Raw genomic sequence first — 25,000 nt, 5'->3', positions numbered from 1 at the left:
GTGTATGTTTAATGTCAATACTTGAATCCATCTTTTTTCTTTGCCACATCTGTTGTACATTTTCCGAAAAGGATGAATGAAGTTTATTATTATTATTATTATTATTATTATTATTATTATTATTATTATTATTATTATTATTATTATTATTATTATTATTAAGACAATGTTTTCTTCATATTCATATATCAAGGGATTTTAACAATCTCCAACTTGTCAAAATGTCTTAAACATGTGACGTCTTTCACTCCCTCTCATGACCGACTAAAGTTTTCATTGTTGATTCCCTTTGAAATCAGACATCGTGTTTGATGGATTCTCTATATTCCTTCATGGAATACCAAGGCTACGTGGCGGAAGGCCATACTCTCACAACACAAAGATTGAATTGTTTTGGACTCCAACTCAAAAGCAATTTGTGAATACTACAAATAACTTTATCAGCAAGACTAGGTTTACAAACAGCATTAACTTCCTATATACTAACGAATATGTGTTAGTATGGGATGTATTTCTATTTTCTATTTAAGATCTCTGGCTTAAAGTCTTGCCCCCACCGCTCCCTATTTTATGACTATAACAAATAGATTTTTTCTAACTTTGTTGTGTAGAAAACAATTGTAATTAAGAAAATATATGTTCTATGAATCGTAACGAATGATTTGACGAATTTTAGACAATTGGTAAGAAGAAAGTTGGTTAAAGATTATATCGAATTCTTGGACGTCTCATGTTTGATATTTATAACAATTATTATCTATTAAACAGTTTTCTGGCCAATTTATTTGTTTAAACCCGGATTTGTTGAACTACGTTTTAATATGAGTTAGTTATGATAACTGCTTGAATTATAAATATCTCATTAGTCTTTGTCAGTCTTGACTATAGGCTACTTTCAAAGCTTGATAACTCTGTGGCTTTCTTGTTGGGTTTTCTTTTTTAATAGCGGTCTTACTTGAAGTCTGAGGATAGAATAAATATAAATAAAAAGAAAAGATTTAAACAGAACATATCCATATTGTTAAAAGAAAAAAAATCATCATTGTCCTCTTATCTTATCAAGGGATGAGTACAGGAATTATCCTTTTAATGCCTTATAAAACAGTTTATAATTACAAAATGTCATCATCATCATCATCATCATCATCATCATCATCATCATGATCATCATCATCATCATCATCATCATCATCATCATCATCATCATCAAACCACTATCATTGTTATTATCATTATTATAACTGTCATTTGCCACTACCAACACTACAAGAAATTCAAAACGATGAACCACCAGAAATTCACTACTGCCATAACCACTATTAGCACCATCTAAAAAATGACATCAAGAACCAGCAGAACCTCAATCGCCATCACTACTACCATTACCACCCATACAACCACCACTTTCACTACTACCATTACCACCCATACAACCACCACTTTCACTACTACCATTACCACCCATAAAAACCAACACTTTCACTACTACCATTACCACCAATACAACCACCACTTTCACTACTACTATTACCACCCATAAAAACCAACACTTTCACTCCTACCATTACCACCCATACCACCACCACTTTCACTACTACCATTACCACCGATACAACGACCACTTTCACTACTACCATTACCACCCATACCACCACCACTTTCACTACTACCATTACCATCCATACCACCACCACTTTCACTATTACCATTACCACCCATAAAAACCAACATTTTCACTACTACCATTACCACCCACACAAACACCACTTTCACTACTACCATTACCACCCATAAAAACCAACACTTTCACTACTACCATTACCACCCATACAAACACCACTTTCACTACTACCATTACCATCTATACAATCAAACTTTCACCACTACCATTACCACCCATACAATCAAACTTTCTCTACTACCATTACCACCCATACAATCAAACTTTCTCTACTACCATTACCACCCATACAACCACCACTTTCACTACTACCATTACCATCCATACCACCACCACTTCACTACTACCATTACCATCCATACCACCACCACTTTCACTACTACCATTACCACCCATACAATCAAACTTTCTCTACTACCATTACCACCCATACAATCAAACTTTCTCTACTACCATTACCACCCATACAATCAAACTTTCTCTACTACCATTACAACCCATACCACCACCACTTTCACTACTACCATTACCATCCATACCACCACCACTTTCACTACTACCATTACCACCCATAAAATCCAACACTTTCACTACTACCATTACCACCCACACAAACACCACTTTCACTACTACCATTACCACCCATAAAAACCAACACTTTCACTACTACCATTACCACCCACACAAACACCACTTTCACTACTACCATTACCACCCATAAAAAACCAACACTTTCACTACTACCATTACCACCCACACAAACACCACTTTCACTACTACCATTACCACCCACACAAACACCACTTTCACTACTACCATTACCATCCATACAACCAAACTTTCACCACTACCATTACCACCCATACAATCAAACGTTCTCTTCTACCATTACCACCCATACAATCAAACTTTCTCTACTACCATTACCACCCATACAACCACCACTTTCACTACTACCATCACCACCCATACAACCACCTCTTTCACTCCTACCATTACAACCTCCTCCACCAAACCATCACTTCTACCTGTACCACCACCACCACCACCACCACCACCACCACCACCACCACCACCACCACCACTACCACCACCACCAGCATCACCAACACAAGCACCTCAACAACAAAAAAACAACACCAAGAGCCAGCATCACCAGACCCCCTGCCACCTCCACCACTAATTCCACTACCACCCCAACACCACCACCACCACCACCACCACTTACCCTAATTATGAGAATGCGATTTAGCCGATTTGATCCAATCCAAGAAGGCTGACACACGTGTATACACACCAGGAGCATAACGTTGAGCACACCCATACCCATATGACACAATACCCACCAAATTCCATCGTCCGTTACTCTTGCACACCAAAGGACCACCAGAATCACCCTGTCGTAGAAGAAAGGAGACACTCCAAGACATTGAAAGTTCAAAGTAAAGAATTAAAAATAATAAGAATAAAAATAACATTAACTTTATTCATCAAATACGGGACATTTGTCTTTAGGGTCTACTCCAATGGAAGAATGGAATAACCCGGGCGTCAGACGCAGTGCTGCGCCTGAAATCGGGTCTAGGGCGAGGTGACTTGCTCAAGGCAAAAAAGGCCAGTGGATATTCGAATTCAGTACTTTTCCGGTACGAGGAAAAGACCTTATCCCTGAGCCAGTCTGCTCTAATCAGAACAGTATATAGAATAATCATTTAAAGCTCCGTGAAGTCAGGTTAGGGATGAATGGTCATGATCAATTGTTATATACCATCCGGATTAGACTCTAGACTCTTGCAAATTCCTTTTTACCAGATCTAAGAGACGCACTGTGACACATACACTGATAACAGATAATTCTTTGATAATTTGGACGACAAGGTGCTCTTTTTAGACCCGAGTGCGGTGAGAGAATGTGAGTAAAGAGCATTTTCCAAGTACTCAACAATGCGCCTCTCGGAACTCGAACCCAGGATAATTCGTTCCGAAGGCAGGTGTCATATCACTAGACGACATAGCCGCACAGACGAGAATTATAGGGTATGGAAAAGTGCCAGATGAAAATAGAGAATAAAAATATACAGCTGGATGGCTCAGTCTCTCTCTCTCTCTCTCTCTCTCTCTCTCTCTCTCTCTCTTTCACACACACACACACACACACATACACACACACATACTTTATCTCTCTCGCAGCCTTGTTCAGGATACCGTGTCAACCGAATCCCTAGTATACTCAATGACACCGTGATGTATATTCTTATTCTCTTGTTTTCATCCAGTACTTCTCCATACTATACATTTTTCCTCGATGTGGCCTCAAAACGGAAACGTTTCATACACATTATTCCAGGTCGTTGTAAAACTGAAAAAGAGACCAGAAGAGTCCAGAACAGTCTTACCTGACAGGCGTCTTTCCCGCCCTGGACAAAGCCAGCACACAAAGTTTTGGTTCCTACAACACCTCTGCCCAAATAATAGTTGCAGACATCATTGGAAAGTATTGGCAAGGAGACTTTCTGGAGGTATCTCTTGGTATTGCCATCTGGAGATTAATTCAAAGTTAAAATCCACACAAATAAATATAAAACCAACTACGTCGGGAGGGATAGATCAAACTGAATTTTATGCTTAACTTTTAACTCTCTCTCTCTCTCTCTCTGTCTGTCTGTCTCTCTCTGTCTGTCTCTCTCTCTGTCTCTCTCTCTCTCTCTCTTTCTCTCTCTCTCTCTGTGCGTGAGTGTGTGTATGTGTGTCTGTCTGTCTCTGTTTCCTTACCGAAGGTTTCCCGGATTTTCCCCAAAATAAACATATAATTTTAAAACTACAACTTAAAGTACATGCTAAACATAATTTCGTTCAACAAAACGACACTTGCGACTCACCATCAAGGAGCTGTAACTATAACAAACATATTTCTTCAAATTTTGTGAGTTTGAAAACAAAATTGATAGGGAAAATTGTTGTTTGTTTGTATCGTTATGGATGTAACGATTTTTCCTGAAGTTGCTATGGAAAGGGTTATCATTTCAGTTATATCAAATACATTCTTAAACCAGGAACTGCTGTAATATGGAAAAATGCCCTTTAAATATTTATCTATTTAAATAACCCTTAGGCTGCAAACTGAGTGCATTCAATTTCATCTCCTGTTCGTGAATAATTACTGTGTCATAGACTCTACACATATCTGTAATTTACTCACACAAACGCATGAAACATACCAGCAAACATAACTATGTAGAGCCTAAAATTCTTATATTACTATTCAATATTTATTTAGTGAGAAGTGATCAAATAACACTGTTCTAACAATAATAACAAAAATACCTCCGTGTATAAAATCAAAACAAATGCAATAAAAATTGTATCGTCTGTACTCAATGCTTGCCTGGAATCGTAAAAATACTATCGAAAGATTGAAAATGGAGAGACTTCCGATTGGAACTCCGATGTACATATTGTACAGACGATAAAGTTATATTGCATTTTGTTTTATTTGTTTTCCCCGTTCATTTATTTATTGTTGTTCTGACGAAGGACTTGTACCCGAAAAGTCAATTGTCTGTATTGTTCCCATCCGAAGCCTCTCCATATTTACTCTTTCGTTGGCATTGACCCAAAATTCATAACATAGTAAGAGGTCGACAGGTGTACTTCTTCCTCTGGCGTTCTTACTGTAAATTGTCAGGTTCTAATCCATACCCAAGTAGGCTGAGGTAAATATCTTATGGAATTTGTGTCCTGATGGTACACTCGAACTCTAAGGTAGATAATTATATAATCGTTCTGAATGTCACCGTCTTATATTTGATCATATTCACAGTTACTTGACTTGGACAGATTTATAGATATGCTAAATATTCGGAAATTTGAATCCTATTGTGAAGCTTTGGCAAAGATGAATAATGTAATTGAGACTATGCTGTTGCTGCTTTTGTTAATGATGATGATGACGATGATGATGATGATGATGATGATGATAATGATGATGACGATGATGATGATGATGATAATGATGATGATGATCATAATGATGACGATGATGATGATGATGATGATGATAATGATGATGATGATGGTGATGATGATGATGATGATGATGATGATGATGATGATGATGATAATGATGATGATGATGATGATGATGATGATGATAACTAACCCTCCACACTTGATCCCCAGCCAGTAACTGTACACATTTGATTGTCAAAGTCGTCATTGGCTGTGGGAAGACAAGCGGCTCTAACCTCAGTGGTGTTTGTATCCACTGGCTTCTCCAGTTGTAGAATAGCAATGTCGTTGCTGTAATGAAATGATAAAAATGGTGTTCAATGTATTGAGGGAATGGATCATCGGTGTTCCCGATAACTATGTGGTCTAGTGGTGTGACACTCGCTTTCGGATAGAAGGTCCTACGTTCGAGCCTCGCGCTCGGCGCATAGTTGAGTCCTTGGAAAAGTCTCTTTACTCACATTCTCTCACTGTACTCAGGTGTAAAATGAGTACCTGGGCGTTAACATTGTCGTCTTTGTCAGAAAAATTATAATATCGCCCAACAGGCGTCATGTCCCGTCTTACATGTTAAATGTTCTGTTGACCAGGGACCAACTTGTAAAGCGCTTTGAGCACATTTAGTGGATATAGCGCATATAAAGCTCAAATTATATAACTCATTTGGTAGAACCCTCGCCTCATAATCAAAGGGGCAGAGGCCGATCCCCAGTGAAGTCAAGATTGTTTTTTGTTCTGTCTTCGCTGTCCGTCCAGCAGAGATTGGGTAGCTGGATCTGTTCGATCTGTCGGAAAGTACTTTGTGATAGAATAAAGCCCTAACCAAGGTGTAGCAAACAATTGTTATCGGCGGTTTCAAGCAATAGACACCGGGATAAACTCCGGCTTCTATAGGACATATGGTCTGAATAGAGGAATGCATCATTTACCAAATTCAGGCCCTTGATTGGTGTAAACAAAATCAGCTTGAATTAAATGTTGAAAAAACGAAAGAACAGGTGTTTGGTGTAAAAAATAAAAACGACTTAAAGTGTGTGGCGATCGGTAAAGATGATGTTGAGATAGTTGATATATTTATAGTTCCCTCAATTTCTCTCAACATATTAATATAATATCTAAGAAAGTTGCCCAAATATTATACATCCTAAGGAAATTGAGAACATTTCAAGTAAGGAAGAAAACTATGTTAAGAGTTTATGACTCATTGATTAAAAGTGTAATTGCGTTTGGCTGCACCATATGGTTTGGAGGATGCTGACTTAAAGATAAATAAAAAAAATTCAAAATCTATCAAAGAGGCATCAAAAATAATAAACCATCCTCTTGATGGAGTAGAAAGAATTCATGGAAAAGCAATAGAAAGGAAAGCATTCTCAATTACCAACAATAAAAAACATATTTTATACCATGAATTTAGTCTTTTACCATCTGGGAGAAGGTTTTGTCAGATTAAATGTAGATCTAACAAGTATAAATCAACGTTCGTTCCATCAGCAAGAAAATTTTTGAATATTTCATATGGTACAGAAAAACCAAGGATTGATTCGTTGACTGATTAACTGATTAATTTATTTAATGTAAGATTAACTGACCAATTGATAATGACGATAATTTTTGGTGTCGAATTGCAACAATCGTAACAAATTGAAAACGAAATGAATATGTTTATGTTGTGTCTATTGCACGTGTGAAAGAAATAGAGGAAGAGAGAGAGAGAGAGAGAGAGAGAGAGAGAGAGAGAGAGAGAGAGAGAGAATGAGAGAGAGAGAGAGAGAAAATAAGTAGGAGTGAAATATCTGTTCAATGTCACAGTTATCGTTTAACGTTATAACAAGTGTAACTAAATGACAAATTGCCATATTTATGGACAATAAAGATCTATTATTATTATTATTATTATTATTATTATTATTATTATTATTATTATTATTATTATTATTATTATTATTATTATTATTATTATTATTATTATTATTATTATTATTATTATTATTATTATTGATGAACTTAAAATAATTACAAAGACCGTTCCACAAAGGACTGGTTTATTGTGGATTTTCTTTAAATGAAATTTCAATATGTGATTTTGTCAGTTTTATTGACTCCGTTTCGTTGTTGTAGTGAGTGTATCTTATATTATCTTATGTATTGAATGGATAATATTTCACCCCCTTTCCCTAAATATTAACGCGTTATGATAATGTGTTAATAATTTTGATATGTGACGTCAGATAAAAAATCGTTAAATTTCACTAAAAATGTGTTTCTTTAAAAAGAATTACCATTTAAATATCTTTGAACATGTCTTGTGTTCAAAGATAGAGAAATCAAAATTAATTGAGGGACAGAATAAAATATTTCTTACACTGGAGAGAAAAAAATAAAGTGATTAGATGTGACTCATATGTAAGGGAACAACACAAAACAAACAACGTTTCGGTCCTTGGCCTTTGTCAGGAGACAGTAAACACAAACACAAATATGTAAATTTACAAAATATCACATTTCCTCAAATGTGGAAACAATTGTTTTCCACATTTGACGAAATGTGATATTTTGTAATTGTTTCCACATTTGACGAAATATGATATTTTGCAAATTTACATATTTGTTTTTGTGTTTACTGTCTCCTGACGAAGGCCAAGGGCCGAAACGTTGTTTGTTTTGTGTTGTTCCCTTACATATGAGTCACATCTACTCACTTTATTTTTTTCTCTCCATTTTACTGGCTCATTGAGGCACCTCTAGCTTTGGTTTTATTTCTTACACTTTTGCTTTTTAGAATTCGAACTTTTTTTTCCCAACCCGTAGGCTACTCGCAAACTCGTGCAGGAACGTGTCCGTAATTCCAAAATGCAATAGTGTAAGAATCGTATATTATTTCACCGCTCCCCTCGGGAAATCCTATCATTTCTTAGTAAATATATATAGATATGTGTTTTTGGGTCAAATTGTCATTTAACAGATGAAGAAAGATACAAATTATGGTGAATAGAAGTACATATACCATGCCATTTGGCCACACAACATCTAATAATATTACTTGGAGAGGTGGAATAAACGTATTCTTTCATTTCTTTGTATTTATTAACTCGTTATATCTGTATCGCAAGCTCTATATGTTATTGGGCACGATAAAAATAACTCCTTTAATAATAAAAAGAGATGAGAGAATGGTATATTAAAGCACACCTTCCATAATTGGAACACATATCAACATTTGCATTTCCTTTCATTTTGATTCCATATTTCCTATTTGGTTTCAATTCTATCCCAACATAATAACATTTAGTGGTGATTAGTTATACTTGCAATTGAGGAATCAAATAATTACTTGTTCCTGCCGTCAGCGTTAAAGTTGGAATGTACATAGATGTGTGTGACAGCCAGATAATTGGTTCTGTAGATGAGGTGGTTGTCATGGACCCCTAAAGCTACTCGCCATAAGTCTTTGTATGTGCTGGGGATTGGAGGTAGTTGTGATTATTAGAATGATGACGGTGATAATGATGATGATGATGATGATGATGATGATGATGATGATGATGATGATGATGATGATGGTTGTGGTGTAGGGAGCGAAAAGACGAATGTAGCTTTGGACGAAGCGAGCGGAGTCTTCCTCTCTCTCAAAGCATGAACTGATAACAACAACAAGCTAAGACTTCTGATCAAACTTTTCTCTTTTATTATCATTCAGGTTTCATTGAATTACTATCGTTTGTGTTTAATCATTTTGTTCTTAAGTTATTTCGAGATTCCCTACTGGTGACCCCGACGCTGAACATGAGGAACAAAGAAACGAACTTTCTGACCTTTTTCAACAACTCCTTGTCCTCCAATCCTCCCAACAAAGTCAAAGCACGGTTGGGGCAGTCTCACTAAAACTGCCAGAATTCTGGACAAAGTCACCAGACGTTTGGTTCGCAAGAATTGAAGCACAATTTAACATTCGCGGTATCACAGAAGACCAAACAAAATACGACTATGTTGTTAGCACTCTAGATGTAAACACTGCAGAAGAAATGCAGGCAGTACTCACAAACCCTCCACATGAAAATAAATATGAGACGCTTAAAAAATCACTAATCAAGACATTCGGCAAGTCTCAAGCCCCAAAGGATTTCGAACTGCTTAATCTCAACGGAATGGGTGACCTTATCACAAACGACCAACAGCGCTGCTGAGGAAAATCAACTCATTAAATGATGACGCCCAAACATTGAAACGGGCACTGACATCCAATGCATTTTAGCTAGTCAGAATATCGTCGACGTAGAACTTCTAGCTGAGGCGCTGACAGGATTTGGAGACGAAAGCAACTGTTTTAGCCTCGCTTCAGCCAACTAGAACCTCCCACTCGGTTTCGGGACTCTCCTTCGCAGAGAAAACCTCATACTCATGCATGTTATCAGAATTTCCACAATTGCTTACTCCGAGATTCAGTTCACCTGTCAACAAGCATTATGTGGAGCTGCATATAGTTACAGACGGACCGCCAGTTCACGCCAGAGTTCGTCGTCTTACCGAGGATAAACTGAAAGGAGCTCGACAAGAATTTCTGGCTATGGAAGAAATGGAGATCATTCGACGCTCTAACTCTCCATGGTCTTCACCTATTCATGTTGTTCCAAAGCTGACGGGCAACTCCGACCTTGCGGTGACTATCGCCACCTCAACACACAAACAAAAGATGACAGATGTCTTTTACCTCACAATTCAGGACTTCAATAGACGACTTGCAGGGTGCAAAGTTTTCTCTAAAGTCACCTTGTTAGGAGTTATCACCAAATACCGGTCGCAACTACATCCATTCCAAAAACCGCAATAACTACCCCATTTGGCCTTTGGGAGTTTGTACGTATGCCATTCGGCCTTAAGAATGCTGCCCAGACATTCCAGAGGCTTATGGATGGAATCCTGAGAAACGCTCCTTTCGCATTCGGCTACATCGATGATATTCTAATAGCCAGCCACTCCATGAAGAACACCGTGAACACCTTCACCATCTGTTTCAGCTTCTTTCTGACAACGGGTTGGTTATCAACAAAAGCAAGTGTGTATTTGGGGCTAGCGAACTTGACTTTCTTGGCCACCGTATCACATCGCAAGGTATTCTTCCACACCCTGACCGAGTTTCCGCATTAGTCAACAGTGAACCACCAACTGACCGCACGGGCTCCAACGATTTCTCGGCATGATCAATTACTATCATCGGTTCATGCCACAAATCGCTGACACACTTTTTCCACTGCATGCTCAGGCAATCGGCAAAGGCCAACGTATCGAATGGTCCACAGACTGTCAAAAGGCTTTTGAACAAGCCAAAAACTCTCTCAAAAACATCGTCCTCCTCCATCATCCTCGTCAAAATGTACCGACGAGCCTCACTGTCGATGCTTCAAACGTAGCTATTGTTGCGCAAATAGAGCAACTACATGATGGTAAATCGTGGATTCCCCTTCCTTTCTACTCACGGAAATTGTCTGAAACAGAGAAGAAATACAGTGCTTTTGATCGAGAACTCCTCGCCGCCTATTCCGCAATCAAACACTTCAGACATTTTCTGGAAGGCCAGTCGTTCACAATTTACACTGACAACCAACCATTAGTTAGAGCGATCAGAAGTCAAACGGATAGATCGCCCCGACAGACGAGACACCTCTCCTACATAGCCGAATTTACTACAGATATACCACATCTCCGAGGAAAGTTCAATGTCGTCGCTGATGCCCTCTCCCGTTTAACAATCAATGCATCATCCAAGGGAGATCACAACCTATCCTCGGGAGATTTTGCACCTTTGTCTAAAGACCAACGTGATTCAGGAGAGATGGAGAGTTACATGTCGAAAGCAACAGGCTTAAATCTCCAATATGTCGACTTCGACACCCATGTCATCCTCTCTGACACGTCAACTGGAAGACTAAGGCCCATTCTACCCAAATCGTGGACACATTTGATTTTCGACCAATTGCACGGCCTATCACACTCTGGCCCAAGACCCACACAAAAACTCATTTGTCAGCGTTTTGTTTGGGAGAGTATGAAACGAGATATTCGTCGCTGCTGTAAAGAGTGCCATGCCTGCTAAACATCAAAGATCAGTCAACATACCAAATCACCGTTATCAGTTCGCTTACCACAACCAGACACACAGTTTTCTAGCCTACACGTTGACCTTGTTGGCCATTTACCAACAAGTCAAGGCATGTCATACATTTTCACCATAATAGACCGTTTTACTCGTTGGCCCGAAGCAATTCCACTACCAGATGCACATGCTACGACATGCGCACAAGCTGTTCTACAACATTGGATATCGCGGTTTGGTGTGCCAACAGACATTACCTCTGACCGAGGTAGACAATTCACCTCGACGCTTTGGTCAGAATTTGGGAAGTTGCTTGGCATCAAGACCAACAACACGACGGCATACCACCTACAATCAAACGGGATAGTCGAGCGCTTTCACAGACAACTTAAAAGTGCATTGAAGGCTTGAAAAACTTCTCCAAATTGGTACTCGGAACTCCCATTGGTTCTTCTGGGAATTCGTTCTTCTTGGAGACTTGAGGCCGATTGCTCACCTGACGAAATGGTTTACGGTTCAACACTATGTCTTCCAGGAGAAATACTGCAACCCAAAAATACTCCGCACATAGAGCCTAGTTCAGATTTCGTGAAACAACTCAAAGCAACCATGCAATCACTGGCTTCAACTCCGCCCAACTTTCATGGGAATCAGCCTGTATACATGCCTACCAATCTAACTTCTACCGGGTTACGTTCACATTGACTGTCACCGTTCCCCTTTACAACGGCAGTATGACGGCCCTTATCGAATTTTAGAGACAAATGACAAATATTTTGTATTAGACATTAAAGGAAAAAAAGAGAAGATAACTGTAGATCGCCTGAAAGCAGCACATATCGCTCCAACAACAATACAGCAAACAAGGAAGCCCCAATTAGGACCAGGTTCAGATACAAAACCTGCTACATTGGAAGAGGCGGTATCGGACAAAACCTGCCCAAATAGAGACGTTACAATTACCACCAGGTCCGGTAGACAATCAAGGCTCCCTCCTCGATATCAAGACTAGCGCTGTAAACTACGTGGTATACAGCTGGGAGGGGGGGGATGTGTAGGGAGAGAAAAGACGAATGGAGCTTTGGACAAAGCGAGCGGAGTCTTCCTATCTCTCACAAGTCATGAACTGATAACAACAACAAGCTAAGATCTCTGATCAAATTTTTCTCTTTTATTATCATTCAAGTTTCATTAAATTACTATCGTTTGTGTTTAATCATTTTGTTCTTAAGTTTTTTCGAGATTTCTATAGTGGCAATGGCGGTGGTGGTGATGGTGGTAGTGGGTGTCGCGGTGGTAGTGGTGATAATGGTGGTTGTTGTGGTTACTACATTGCTGATGGTTGTGTGGTGATGGTGGTTGTGGTGGTCGTTGGAATGTACATAGATGTATGTAATAGCTAGATAGTTGTTTCGGTAGATGAAGCGGTTGTCGTGGACCCCTAAAGCTACTCGCCATAAGTCTTTGTATATGCTGGGGATTGGAGGTAGTTGTAGCTATTAGAATGGATGATGATGATGATGATGATGATGATGATGATGATGATGATGATGATGATGATGATGATGATGATGATGATGATGGTAATGATGATGATGATGATGATGATGATGATGATGATGGTGATGATGATGATGATGATGATGATGATGATGATGATGATGATGATGATGATGATGGTGATGATGATGACAGCCACCAAAGACAACGATGGTAGGTGGAGTGATGGGGATCATGATTGGGATAAGGATGATGGTGATGACAACAATATTATCTAGATCAAATGCATAAAGATGAATAAAGATCTAAACGAGCGTATATGAAGGGTGCCAGCCAAAAAAAAGAAAGAATAATAAAAGGAAAAATAATCATCCCATGAAAAACCGTCTGCCACAACTGGGGATCGAACCTCAGACCTTCTGATTACCGGTTAGACATGTTACCATTAAACCACAGTAGTTCCTGATTGTTGGGTCAATTTCAACTCCTATATTCTTCACAATGGTACCCGTTTGAATCAATGAACCTTCGTTTGCACCAAACAACACATACATTGAACACGAGAGGATGAGGACGAAAATATTGTAGTTGATTTTTGAAATTATAAAACTGAGAAAATAGGGAGTAGGTATCAGTGTAAGATAAAGATCTGAACAAATGTGTATGAAACAGACAAAACAAGAAAGACAGATACAGGAACAAAAAAAACCCATCCCAAATAATCAGTCTTCCTCGACTTTGATCGAACCTCAGACTTTTTGATTACTGGGTCAGACGTGCTACCATTACACAATTAAATATAGGGAATGAGATTAGCAAAAGAGTAGCGTCCCTTGATTGGACGCACCCATAGTCTGTGACGTCACCGGTGGAAAAGTTATTAGAGAGAGAGAACGTCGTGTTGGTTGTGCGCATGCGTCTCTCGTCCTCGCAAATAAATGCAAAGTAACAAAATCAGCAACAGGGCTATCCAAGTAAACAGCAATAGCAAACAAACAAACAAAAACAAATAAAAAAAACACCAACAACAAAAACCAAAACAAAACCCCTGTTGAAAATATAGATGACTGAGGCATTTCGGTGTTATTTTATCTTATGTTATTGACTTTTGACTTGATTATTAGACAAATATTACATGGTGCCGAAAACCCGGGAGTCATAAGGTAAAGATTTAGCAACTTTTAGAGTGATCGAATTCACAGTTTGAACTCGTTCGTCTGAATTTTGAACTACTAGGCCTTGGTTTCAGGTCACGGTAAGGCCAAGTATCGACATTCGTTTTTCAATAAATTTGACACACCATTGGACACATTTAGGCTAAACTAAAAATTGGATGCGGTTTTCGTGTTTTTGACATTTTGATGCTGCTATCGTGTTGACTGATTTGGAGTACTTGAAAATAACATTTGATGTTTACTTAATTGAATATAGTGCGCTTCTACTATGGATGAGGAAGCGAAAAGAAAACGAGTAGCGGCAAGAGGCTGGCTGACTCGAGCAGGAAAAAAACAGACATTGAACACATCGAACTTACAGCACTTATTGATGAATTCGAAAAACTGTTGAAAATTCTAGACGATGTGCAATTAGAAGTGGAAAGTGCTTTAGGAAACAACATTGATGAATTAGAAAGTGACATTGATGATACAGCTGACTTTCGTGACGGAAAGATGGACATACTTTTGAAGGCTAAAGGAAAACTTGGTTCTTTAGCGCAACAGACTAGTAATAGCGTTAACAATGAAACGACTCGTTCGAATAGTTCGACAAATAATAGTGATGCAAAATTACCAAAATTAGAACTTCCTACCTTTTCTGGAGACTATAATGAATGGCAACCATTTTGGGACAAATTTTCGGCAGTTATTGATTCATCTTCTATTCCAATCATCAATAAGTTTACCTATCTTCAATCATTAGTCAAGGGTGAGGCAGCATCTGCCATAATAGGACTTTCCTTAACTGAAGGAAATTATGAAAACGTTAAGGACATTCTACAAAAACGATTTGGTAGACCAGAACGGATAATGTTTGGTCATATCCAGGACCTTTTACAAGGAAATTCTGTTTCGAAAGATAACTCAACTTCGGTAAAAAGCTTGTGGAACTTGTATGACAGCATACAAAATCATGTGCGCAGTTTGGACAATTTGAACATCAGTGGGCAGCAGTATGGCGTTTTCCTTACCCCACTCGTGTTGCATCAGCTTCCAGCTACAATTCGATTGGAGTGGGCCAGGAACGGTGAGGGGCACGAAGGAGACCTGGAATATCTCCTTACATTCTTGTTTGAGGAAATTCGTAGAAGGGAGCAATCCCAGACGTTCCAACCCGAAAAATCGAGTGGATCCGGTCGTAGTGATTATAAGGAGAAGAAATACCACCCCACTGCATCTTCTTTCGTTGTACATGATTCCAATTCTAAAAGAATATGTGTGTTTTGTGGTCAGACCCATTACGCAGACAAATGTGAGGATATTAGGTACTTGAACTTTAAGGAAAGAAGAGATAAAATTAAGAAAATGGGACTTTGTTTCAAGTGTTTAGGTCGACATCTCTCGAGAGATTGTAATCGTTCGTGTTACTTTTGCAAGGGATCCCACCATTCAGTATTGTGTAAACAAAAGATCAATCCAAAACAGACTGACCAGACAGCTGTTAGATCTGATGCTGACCCCTCAGTGCATGTTGGACTCTCACATGTGCATTCACAGAAGTTAACCACACTTATGCAAGTTGTACATGTGATGGTTCGGGGTATCAAGGTCTGCATCATGTTTGACAGCGGGTCTGACAGATCCTTTATCACTAGAGACTGCGCTAAGAAACTTAGATTGAAAAGAGTTGACCCGATTAATCTAAAATATCATTGTTTTGGTGGAGATAGTGGAAAACCAGAGCAAAAGGAAGTTTTCCAATTAGAGTTTTTGGGAAATAAAATCAATTTAATTGGTAAGAAAACTATTTGCGCTCCTATGTTTCGATCAGCAGTAGACAAGGAAGTACTGTCGGAGTTCCCTGACATCTCTTTTGTTGAAAATTATCAGATTAGTGAAACTGTCAAGGTAGCTGGTTTGATAGGATTGGATTGGTATTGGTCTCTTATTAAAGATCAGAAAAGTTCATTATCCACAGGTTTGGTAGCTCAAAAAACTGTCTTTGGGTGGATGTTGTCTGGAGCTTGCCTGAGAGAGCAATCTGGGGAAATTGTTCAAAGTAAAAAATCTCAGATAATGTTTTGTCAGACAGCAGTCTCTGATGGGACTGTTCGTAAAATGTGGGAACTAGAATCTATTGGAATTGATCCAGATGAGGTAAGTGATGAGAAGACTGAGAATGAATTTTTGACTTCCTTTTCAGATCAGATTAACTACAATGAAGGTAGGTACTCTGTCAGGTTGCCATGAAAAAATGTGGGTTGCAAGAATTTGTTGTTAAACAATAGAGAGACTGCAGAAAAACGCTTGAACAGATTGACCAGGAAGCTGGATAAAGCTTTATGCTTACGAGAGAAATGTGGAGGACTTACAAGAAATAAAGAAATGGCGGATACCTCGCTGTATCACACTCAGGGTTTGGACAAGTGATGAAAAAAACCAGCTGTTGATTTATGCTGATGCCTCTGAAAAAGCATACGGATGTTGTGCTTACATGAAAACCACAGATGGTAACCAGATTAACATTTCCTTAGTGATGTCAAGAGTCAAAGTGGCACCCCTCAAAAAGGTCACTTTACCCAGACTTGAACTATTGGCTGCTCTTTTAGGCGCAAGACTTTTGAAATTTATTATAACCTCCCTTGAGTTGAACACTAACATTTGATACACCCTTTGGTCCGACTCTCAAATAGTATTAAATTGGATAAAGGGGGACCCAGCAAGATGGAAGCAATTCATCCGCAATCGTGTGATGAAGATTCAAAATTTGACTGACCCATCACATTGGAGACATTGCTCAGGTGAGACAAATCCCGCTGATTTTCTGACTAGAGGCGTGAGTCCTAGCGTCTTACTGACCTCACACAGGTGGCTAAGAGGACCTGACTGGTTAAAAGAACAAGAGACACATAGTGATGAAGAGACACTCACTGAATATGACGTTGACTCAATACAGGAAGAACAAGAGATGATAGAGACACCAAATGTGTGTTCTGTTGAAACAGACACCATACCCCTTATAGATTTTGGAAGAGTTTCTAGCTTTGGAAAGTTACTGAGAGTAATTGTCTTAGTATTGAGTTTTGTGAAAAAGGTACAAAAAATTAAGGATGACCACAACAAGGAACTGACTGAGGCTAAACTGTTTCTGTTCAAATCCCTTCAGAGTCAGTACTTCAGAGAAGAGGTAAGTTATCTTGAGAAGGGACGAGTCATTTGGAAAGGCTCGCCTTTGAGGCGACTATCGCCTTTCTTAGGAGAGGGCGGTTTACTTAGGGTAGGAGGAAGATTGGAAAAGAGTCAAGACTTATCATTTGATGAAAAGTACCCTATTATCCTACCTAAATGTCACGTGACACAGTTGTTAGTTAAGTCACAGCATGTACTGTTGAAACATGCTGGTGTTAACCTCCTTATGACTTCATTGAGAAACAAATACTGGATTATGTCTTTTAGACAAATGGCAAAAAGAGTCATACGTTTTTGTGTGGAGTGCCAGAGACAGGACTCCAGGTTAATGGAGGAACGCACTGGGCTATTGCCTGAGTACCGTATATCCAAGGCCACACCTTTCAGTATTATAGGTGTTGACTATGCAGGACCCTTATTTTACTCAGACAATGACGGTAAGAAACTCTACATTTTGTTGTTCACCTGTGCGGTTACACGGGCTGTTCATTTAGAACTAGTGGATTCCTTGACTGCTGCTGATTTCTGCTTGGCGCTGAAGAAATTCGCATCGAGGCGGGCTATGCCTGCTGTAATCTAATTCTGACAATGTACAAACCTTTAGGAAAGTGCAGGCCTTGATTAACAAAGAACTTGGTCATGAAACTATCAGGTGGAAGAAACAACCTGCGTTAGCCCCATGGTGGGGAGGGTTCTTTGAGAGAATGGTTCGTTCAGTTAAATCTAGTCTTCGGAAGTCCATTGGTAGGCGGTCAATCCCCCGAAAGGAACTTGAAACTGCTTTAACTGAAGTTGAAGCTTGTATTAACTCTAGACCACTAATAGGGTCCTCTGAAAATGAAAGTTATTTAACACCTTCTCATTTCCTGATAGGAAGGGGTTGCCCACTAACACCAGTGGAGGTCACAGATCTAAATAAGGTTTTAGATTTACCTACTCTTGAGAATGAGCATACAGGGTTACTTGACCAATTCTGGGCCGTGTGGAGATTAGAATACATTCGAACCCTGCCTGCTTTACAAAGAAATAAACGTGGAAAACATGGATTGTGTGAGGGAAATTTGGTTCTCATCCAAGATCCTAATAAGAAGATAATGATGTGGGATATGGGTCGTGTGCTAAGACTGTTTCCTGGCACAGACGGGTGCTTACGAGCAGCTCAGATTCGAACCAGAAACCAAATTTTTGACCGGCCCATTCAGAGATTGGTACCATTGGAATTGGATCAGACTGAGGATCAATCTGAGGATTGGTCTACTAGTGATGATAATTCTTTTCTTGAGAACAATATAAAGACTTGTGATGAACGCTTGGTAGAGAATGAGAGAGTTGGGTCAATGGGAGAATCACAAAGAACTCGTTCTGGCCGTTCTCTTAGGCCTAGAAATGTGTTGGATCTTTAAATGTTGGTTGGAACTAAATGCATTTTAGTCTTATGACTATGACTTTGTTCTAACTCTATTCTTAATTATTTCATTCGTATTTTTTGTAATTTTGCCAGAACAGAAAGCAATTCTGTGACTTTATGTTCTCTTTGATTTCCCTTAGTAACGGGTATCTTTGGGTAATTATTTGAGATTATTAATTACGATTAATGAGAAGATCATGTAAATTTTTTTGGGTGTTTGGGACTACCAGTTGAACCAGACAGTGCATTTTGTCATTTTGTTTTACTCTTAATTTGGGGCTTTGTTTTGTTTTGTTTTTGCTTTTGTTGGCTTTTTATTATTATTATTTTTTATTTTGGTTGATTAAATTTGGATTCTTTGGTCTTACATAGGCTAAGACCAGGTGAGGAGTATGTTGAAAATATAGATGACTGAAGAATTTATAGTATTACTTCCCTTTGTTTACGACATTATAATTTGCCTTTATTCTGAACTGTTTGGACTGCAATGTTGTTGATTTTTGGCTTTTGATTTTTTGATAAAAAAAGAAGTGAAGACGAACGAACACATGAGGCATTTCGGTGTTATTTTATCTTATCTTATTGACTTTTGACTTGATTATTAGACAAATATTACAACCCCATTGTCAAAAACATGGCACTAAACCCAGTCAACCTTTACTAGCAAACATAGAATTTAACTAAAGAGTTGCCGTCACTTAGCTCTTTAGTTATAATTTACCTACATTCGTTGATTCTATCTCACGGTAAAGCACGATTTGGCTTCAACAGTCATGACGTCACTTCCCTCCTAATGACGCATAGTAACTTAGTCACTGGTTCTAAACTATCGGAACAATGGCGAACGCCCTTATGAAATACTTCTCCGACGAGCATAAAAGTGTATCCAGAGGAGAAAAACATTATAAATATGATCATGTATTTGTTTTTGTACATTCTGATCACATGACATTTGTAAAGTTCTTGCAAGCATGAAGAATAAAAAAATACCAATTTTCTTTGTTTAGAACCACGCTGCTCGCCGTTCAATTAACATATAAAAGAATGTGGGACCTTTAATAAATAGTACACACTCACCCAACCTGCTTCGCTGGTACACTTTCGTAATTTATTCAACGATTTAAAGCTAAATATTCTCATTAAAGTCGATTTCAATTTATCGAATTTGTTTGAACTGTTGATCAATTGGGGAATGTACATCACCAATTCCATGAATGAAGCCGGGTTGGGGAAGGGGGTGGGGGTACTTTTCGAAGTGTCTATAGGACGGTTTGGATCTTTTCTAATCAAAAATTAATTACCTATATTGGGTGGTCTTAATTTTTCTGTTTCGTTATTATAGGATTAAAGACAACATTTTAGGGAACAAAAATACATTAACTGTGTTGAGACCCGTTTTGCGACCTGATTTGTGGGTCTGGCATAAAAAAGTATACCAATTTTGTGGCACATTTTCCTCAAACTGAATGAAGGAATAATAGATTGAGTTTATAGCCAAACTCCGAGACATGAGTCACTTTTTAATGCTTTATATAGGAGAAAAACATAATATTTTGACGTCATAGTGGATTTGGTACCAAGGGAAGAGTCCGACCTTGGGAGGGCTATATTCGAGGTTACAAAATCTTCAATAATGTTGATCAAAAATTGCATCCATTGAACAATTTCCTATAAAATAATTGTTACAGTCAGTAACTATAGAAACGTCAAAAGAGTAAATCTGATTTTCAATTATGTCAGGATTAGACGCAGATTTTAGTTAGATTTAAGGTGTCAACAACAGCAGCAGCAGCAGCAGCAGCGACAACAGCAACAACAACAAATACCATGTTTTCGATTACACGGGTTTTGTGTGCTGGTATATTTTATATCTTTGTTTTTAAGTTAATTGCACTAATGTATAGCGCCTATAACCGTAGTAGCCATCGTTAACATATATAGCCTGACACAAGAACCTTCTAGGACTGGCAGTTTGACGTCATTTTTTAGGTTTGTGTAGCGTCGTTAGTAGAGTTCATGGAAACAAGTTATTTCATTGGTTGAACTATTGAATATAATTCACGATTTATTTTCTTTTGTGGCAAAAGACTGGCATTGAGTGTCAGGCTATAACTTTACGATGGCTACGCTATAACACGCCAGTTGTTCATTAACTGAAGGCAGACCGAGACGAAAATGAATGTATCTGAATCACGAAGTTGAGATACTGATGCAGGTAGGAAAACGCATTCACTCAATAGGCACATAGATAACCACGCCTCTCGGTCAATCGTCATAATGTAAACAATGGCAGTGATTGGATAATATATTATAGCAAGCTGCACATGTTTTACTATCAATGGTATGTGTCTAAGTAAAATACCCCTGTTCTACCGCTTGATCAATAGAACCAAAGAGAAAACTATGAGTGAACTTAAACGTTTATAATATTATCGAGAAAATCATGCGGTAACTAGTCACCCAATTTGCGTTAAATGAACAGAAAAAAGTGATTTCATTCATTCAATTTATTGTTTATAACCAACCAATTATTTTTGTCCGAGTATGTGTGACTGTATGTCACAAATTGTTTGTTTTGATTGGTCAAAAATCTACTGGTTAATATCCGTATAACTTACTTCTCAAAACAGTGAGCTGCACTGATGACCCATTGGTTGTCTATCAGAGTCCCGCCACATAAATGCTGGCCGTTGTACATCAATGACACCTGGACACAAAATTAAAAAAAAAACAAAAACAAAAACAAAAAAAAACAATGTCAATAAAAAAAGAAAGAAAAAAGGAAAAAAAAAAAAAAAAACAAACAAACAAACAAAACAAAACAAAACAAAAAAAAAACTAAAAAAAAAATTAAATTAAAAAAAAACAACAACAAAAGCTTGAATTTTTATATTGCGCCATATCCACTAAACGTGCTCAAAACGCTTTACAACAGCAATACATAACATGTAGAATGAGACATGACGCCTGTTAGGCGGTAATACCATTTTTTCCGACAGAGACAACGCTGTTAACGGCCAGCTACTCATTTTCCACCTGAGTATGTTGCGAGACTGAGTAAAGAGCCTTTTCCAAGGACTCAACTATGCGCCGAATGAGGCTCGAACCCAATACTTTCCCATCCGAAAGCTAGTGTCATACCACAAGACCACAATGAACTAACATTTAGTTACAAAACAACTTTTACAATTGGGAAGACATGCGTGATGTCCAAAAGCGGTTCCTTTTTCATTGGAAGTGTAGAACAACTCTTCCGGAGGACTTAATTTTATTTGCGTAATACTCTTCTTGTATCTTATTTTCTGATCTAAATATATGCTGGTCTTCAATAAAGATCATTCATCATCGCCCTATCGCGTCCAGTATCCTAAGAATTTGCCTATGCATCCTACTACTGAAAAATAACCCTGCTATCTGTATGTAACCTATTCATTATTAGTACTCCGAAGGCCTGGTTACATACACACTTCCCAGGGATTTTGGAACCAACAGAGTAGATGGTTTGTTGTCACGGCTTTTATTCCCTATTAGGACCAATAATATAATAAATTTGGACGCTTAAGAACACTGGAATGACGTTGAATAGCACTAATTATATAATAAATTTGGACGCTTAAGAACATTGGAATGACGTTGTTTGAATATATTCTTAAACCACTGCTTGGACAGCAATGAAACGTTTATAGACACTCTCTGTTTGTGGAAGAGTATATTTCAAAATAGGAAATTTTAAAATTAGAAATCAGCATGTACATTAAATAGTTTTATTCAACTATCATTAACAAATAAAAACTAAAAACATTAGCTTTGATACTATGCCTATAATTTATCTCAAAAGAAATGTAATAAATAGGCATAAGGTAAAAGCAACCCTAGTAAACTACAGATAAAGTCGATATTAGGGTTGAGTGAGTTAAGTACCTATAATTGGAGGCCTAACGCACGTTTCTCGAGCAAATGGAAACAACCAAAATATTCCTTTACTAACCCTAAATTAAAATAAAAACAACAACAAAAGACCTAGTACCTTTAACTAATCCTAATATTAAAAACAAACACCCAGGGGCATTTACAGCTACTTATAACAAACCCTAATAGTAATAGTACAAAACCCTCGAACCTCGAGCTAAAAGTTTTTTAAAATGAGCTTTATATAGCGCAAAATCCACTAAATGTGCTCAAATCGCTTTACAAGGGGTCCCTGGTAAACAGCAACATTTAACATGTATAACATGTATACAAGCTCAAATTAAAATGTTATAATGCCACTAATATTGACACTTTGAATAAATAAACATCTGATGAAATATCCAATTTTAGCATTTGTTTGAAAATATGTGACCCTTCGCCTCAAAACGTTATGAAGTCGGGTTGGTTAAGATATTGAAAATTGAATTTATAGCCAGAAATATCAGACTTGTGTTGAGTTTGTATGTTTTATTGAGGAGAATGGATACCATATTTTAGGGTGCTAATGCCAACAATTTAAATTTTTGACCAGTTTTACATTTAATTCAGATTTTAAGCGTCTTGTTCGTTCCGACATAATACCGTTTTGAGACGATGGGTCACATATATTGTCCACAAAGACTGACTGCACCATGGAATCGAGCGTTACCGACATTAACTCAGAATACATCCAGAGGGATATGACCAACAGCAACGCGTAACATATAGAACAAGACATTACGCCTGTTATGCGATTTCACATTTTTTCTGTTAAAGGCCAGGTACTCATTTTAACACGAGTACGGTGAGAGAATGTGACAAAAGAGACTTTTCCAAAGACTCAACTTTGAGCCGAGCGAGGCTCGAACCCAGGACCTTCCGATCTAAAACCAAGTGTCATAACACAAGACAACGAAAAATTAACCAAAGAGTGAACATGGAGAGGCTTCGTATGGAATAAATTATTCTGTTTTGTTCCCATACGAAGCCTCTCCATCTTCATTCTTTCGTTAATATTTTCACGATCACCAATTTGAGCTTATCATCATCATCATTCGATCACAAGGTTCTTATTGGAAAAAAAAACATTTAAAACATTGTTCTAAAGAATTACAAGCAGGGATAGCAATTTTATAAATTATTCACTTCTCTATAAGGGAACCAATTGCGCTCTTGAAAGAGGAGAATTGTTGAGTAGAATTTATATTGTTTTAAAACAAGCCAAGCGAGGTTGTTCTGAATAATTGAATACTGTCTGTTTGTTCTTCTTTTGTCACATTTATTAGTTATGCATTGCAATAGTCTAACTTTGACAGTACAAAAGAAATATTCAAAAAGTCTGCAATTCTGGTTGGGATAAGGTTTCTCATTTGTGACCTCTCGTCTCAAAACGGTATTATGTCGGGATGGACCAGATGCTAAAAAGTCAAATTATAGTTAAACTGGTCAAAAATATGAAACGTTGGTATTTAGCACAGTAAAATATGATATTCCTTCTCCTCTATAAAGCATATAAACTCAACTTCAGCATGATATTTCTGGCTACAAATTCAATTTTCAGCATCTTAATCATCCCGACTTAATACCGTTTTGAGACGAGGGGTCACATTTTACCGATTCTTCTGATGTCAAGATACATGCTTTTTATAATATGATTGACCTGACTGGACATTGAAAGATCGACGCCAATCTAACACTCCAATGTTTTGTGTTGTTTTTTTTGTATGCGTTTAGAAAAAGAAATAAAGTGATCCCCGCACGAAAACCCCAAAACTCTCTCCTTACCAGCCATTTTCAGAATTCTCCCTGAAAATTCGAGCTCATCAAACATACAAATAAATTGTTTTCTACTCAAACAGAAAGGGACAAGCATAAAAACAAAGACAACACGCCACCTTAATTCATTTTTGCCATATGGTGTTCGAATTTTTAATTTTTGAATACACACACACAAGATCTCAATTTATCTAATTAATATATAAAGTGTCGCTATTGGTTCTTGGTTGTATATTTTT

At 37.9% G+C, this 25,000-nt stretch overlaps 1 protein-coding gene across 1 annotated transcript in view; it reads right to left on the bottom strand.

Annotated features, from left to right (window-relative positions):
• The window catches only part of LOC144960576 (tryptase alpha/beta-1-like), a 33,897-nt gene that overhangs the window by 1,445 nt on the left and 7,452 nt on the right, over positions 1–25,000 (bottom strand). Inside the window, exons 5-10 of the mRNA XM_078893790.1 lie at positions 21,656–21,744; positions 9,024–9,149; positions 5,841–5,980; positions 4,078–4,220; positions 2,910–3,078; positions 1–962 (exon numbers count right to left, since the gene is read on the bottom strand). The exon at positions 1–962 is cut by the window's left edge and continues 1,445 nt beyond it. Coding sequence (XP_078749916.1) covers positions 2,911–3,078; positions 4,078–4,220; positions 5,841–5,980; positions 9,024–9,149; positions 21,656–21,744 — 666 coding nt within the window. The 3' untranslated portion in view covers positions 1–962; position 2,910. The remainder of the gene's footprint in view (positions 963–2,909; positions 3,079–4,077; positions 4,221–5,840; positions 5,981–9,023; positions 9,150–21,655; positions 21,745–25,000) is intronic.

The sequence above is a fragment of the Berghia stephanieae genome, chromosome 15 (genome assembly GCF_034508935.2).
Source record: "Berghia stephanieae isolate SIO BIC M18660-M18661 chromosome 15, UCSD_Bste_1.3, whole genome shotgun sequence".
NCBI classification, from domain to species: domain Eukaryota; kingdom Metazoa; phylum Mollusca; class Gastropoda; order Nudibranchia; family Aeolidiidae; genus Berghia; species Berghia stephanieae.
This window is presented reverse-complemented; position numbering and strand designations above follow the sequence as displayed.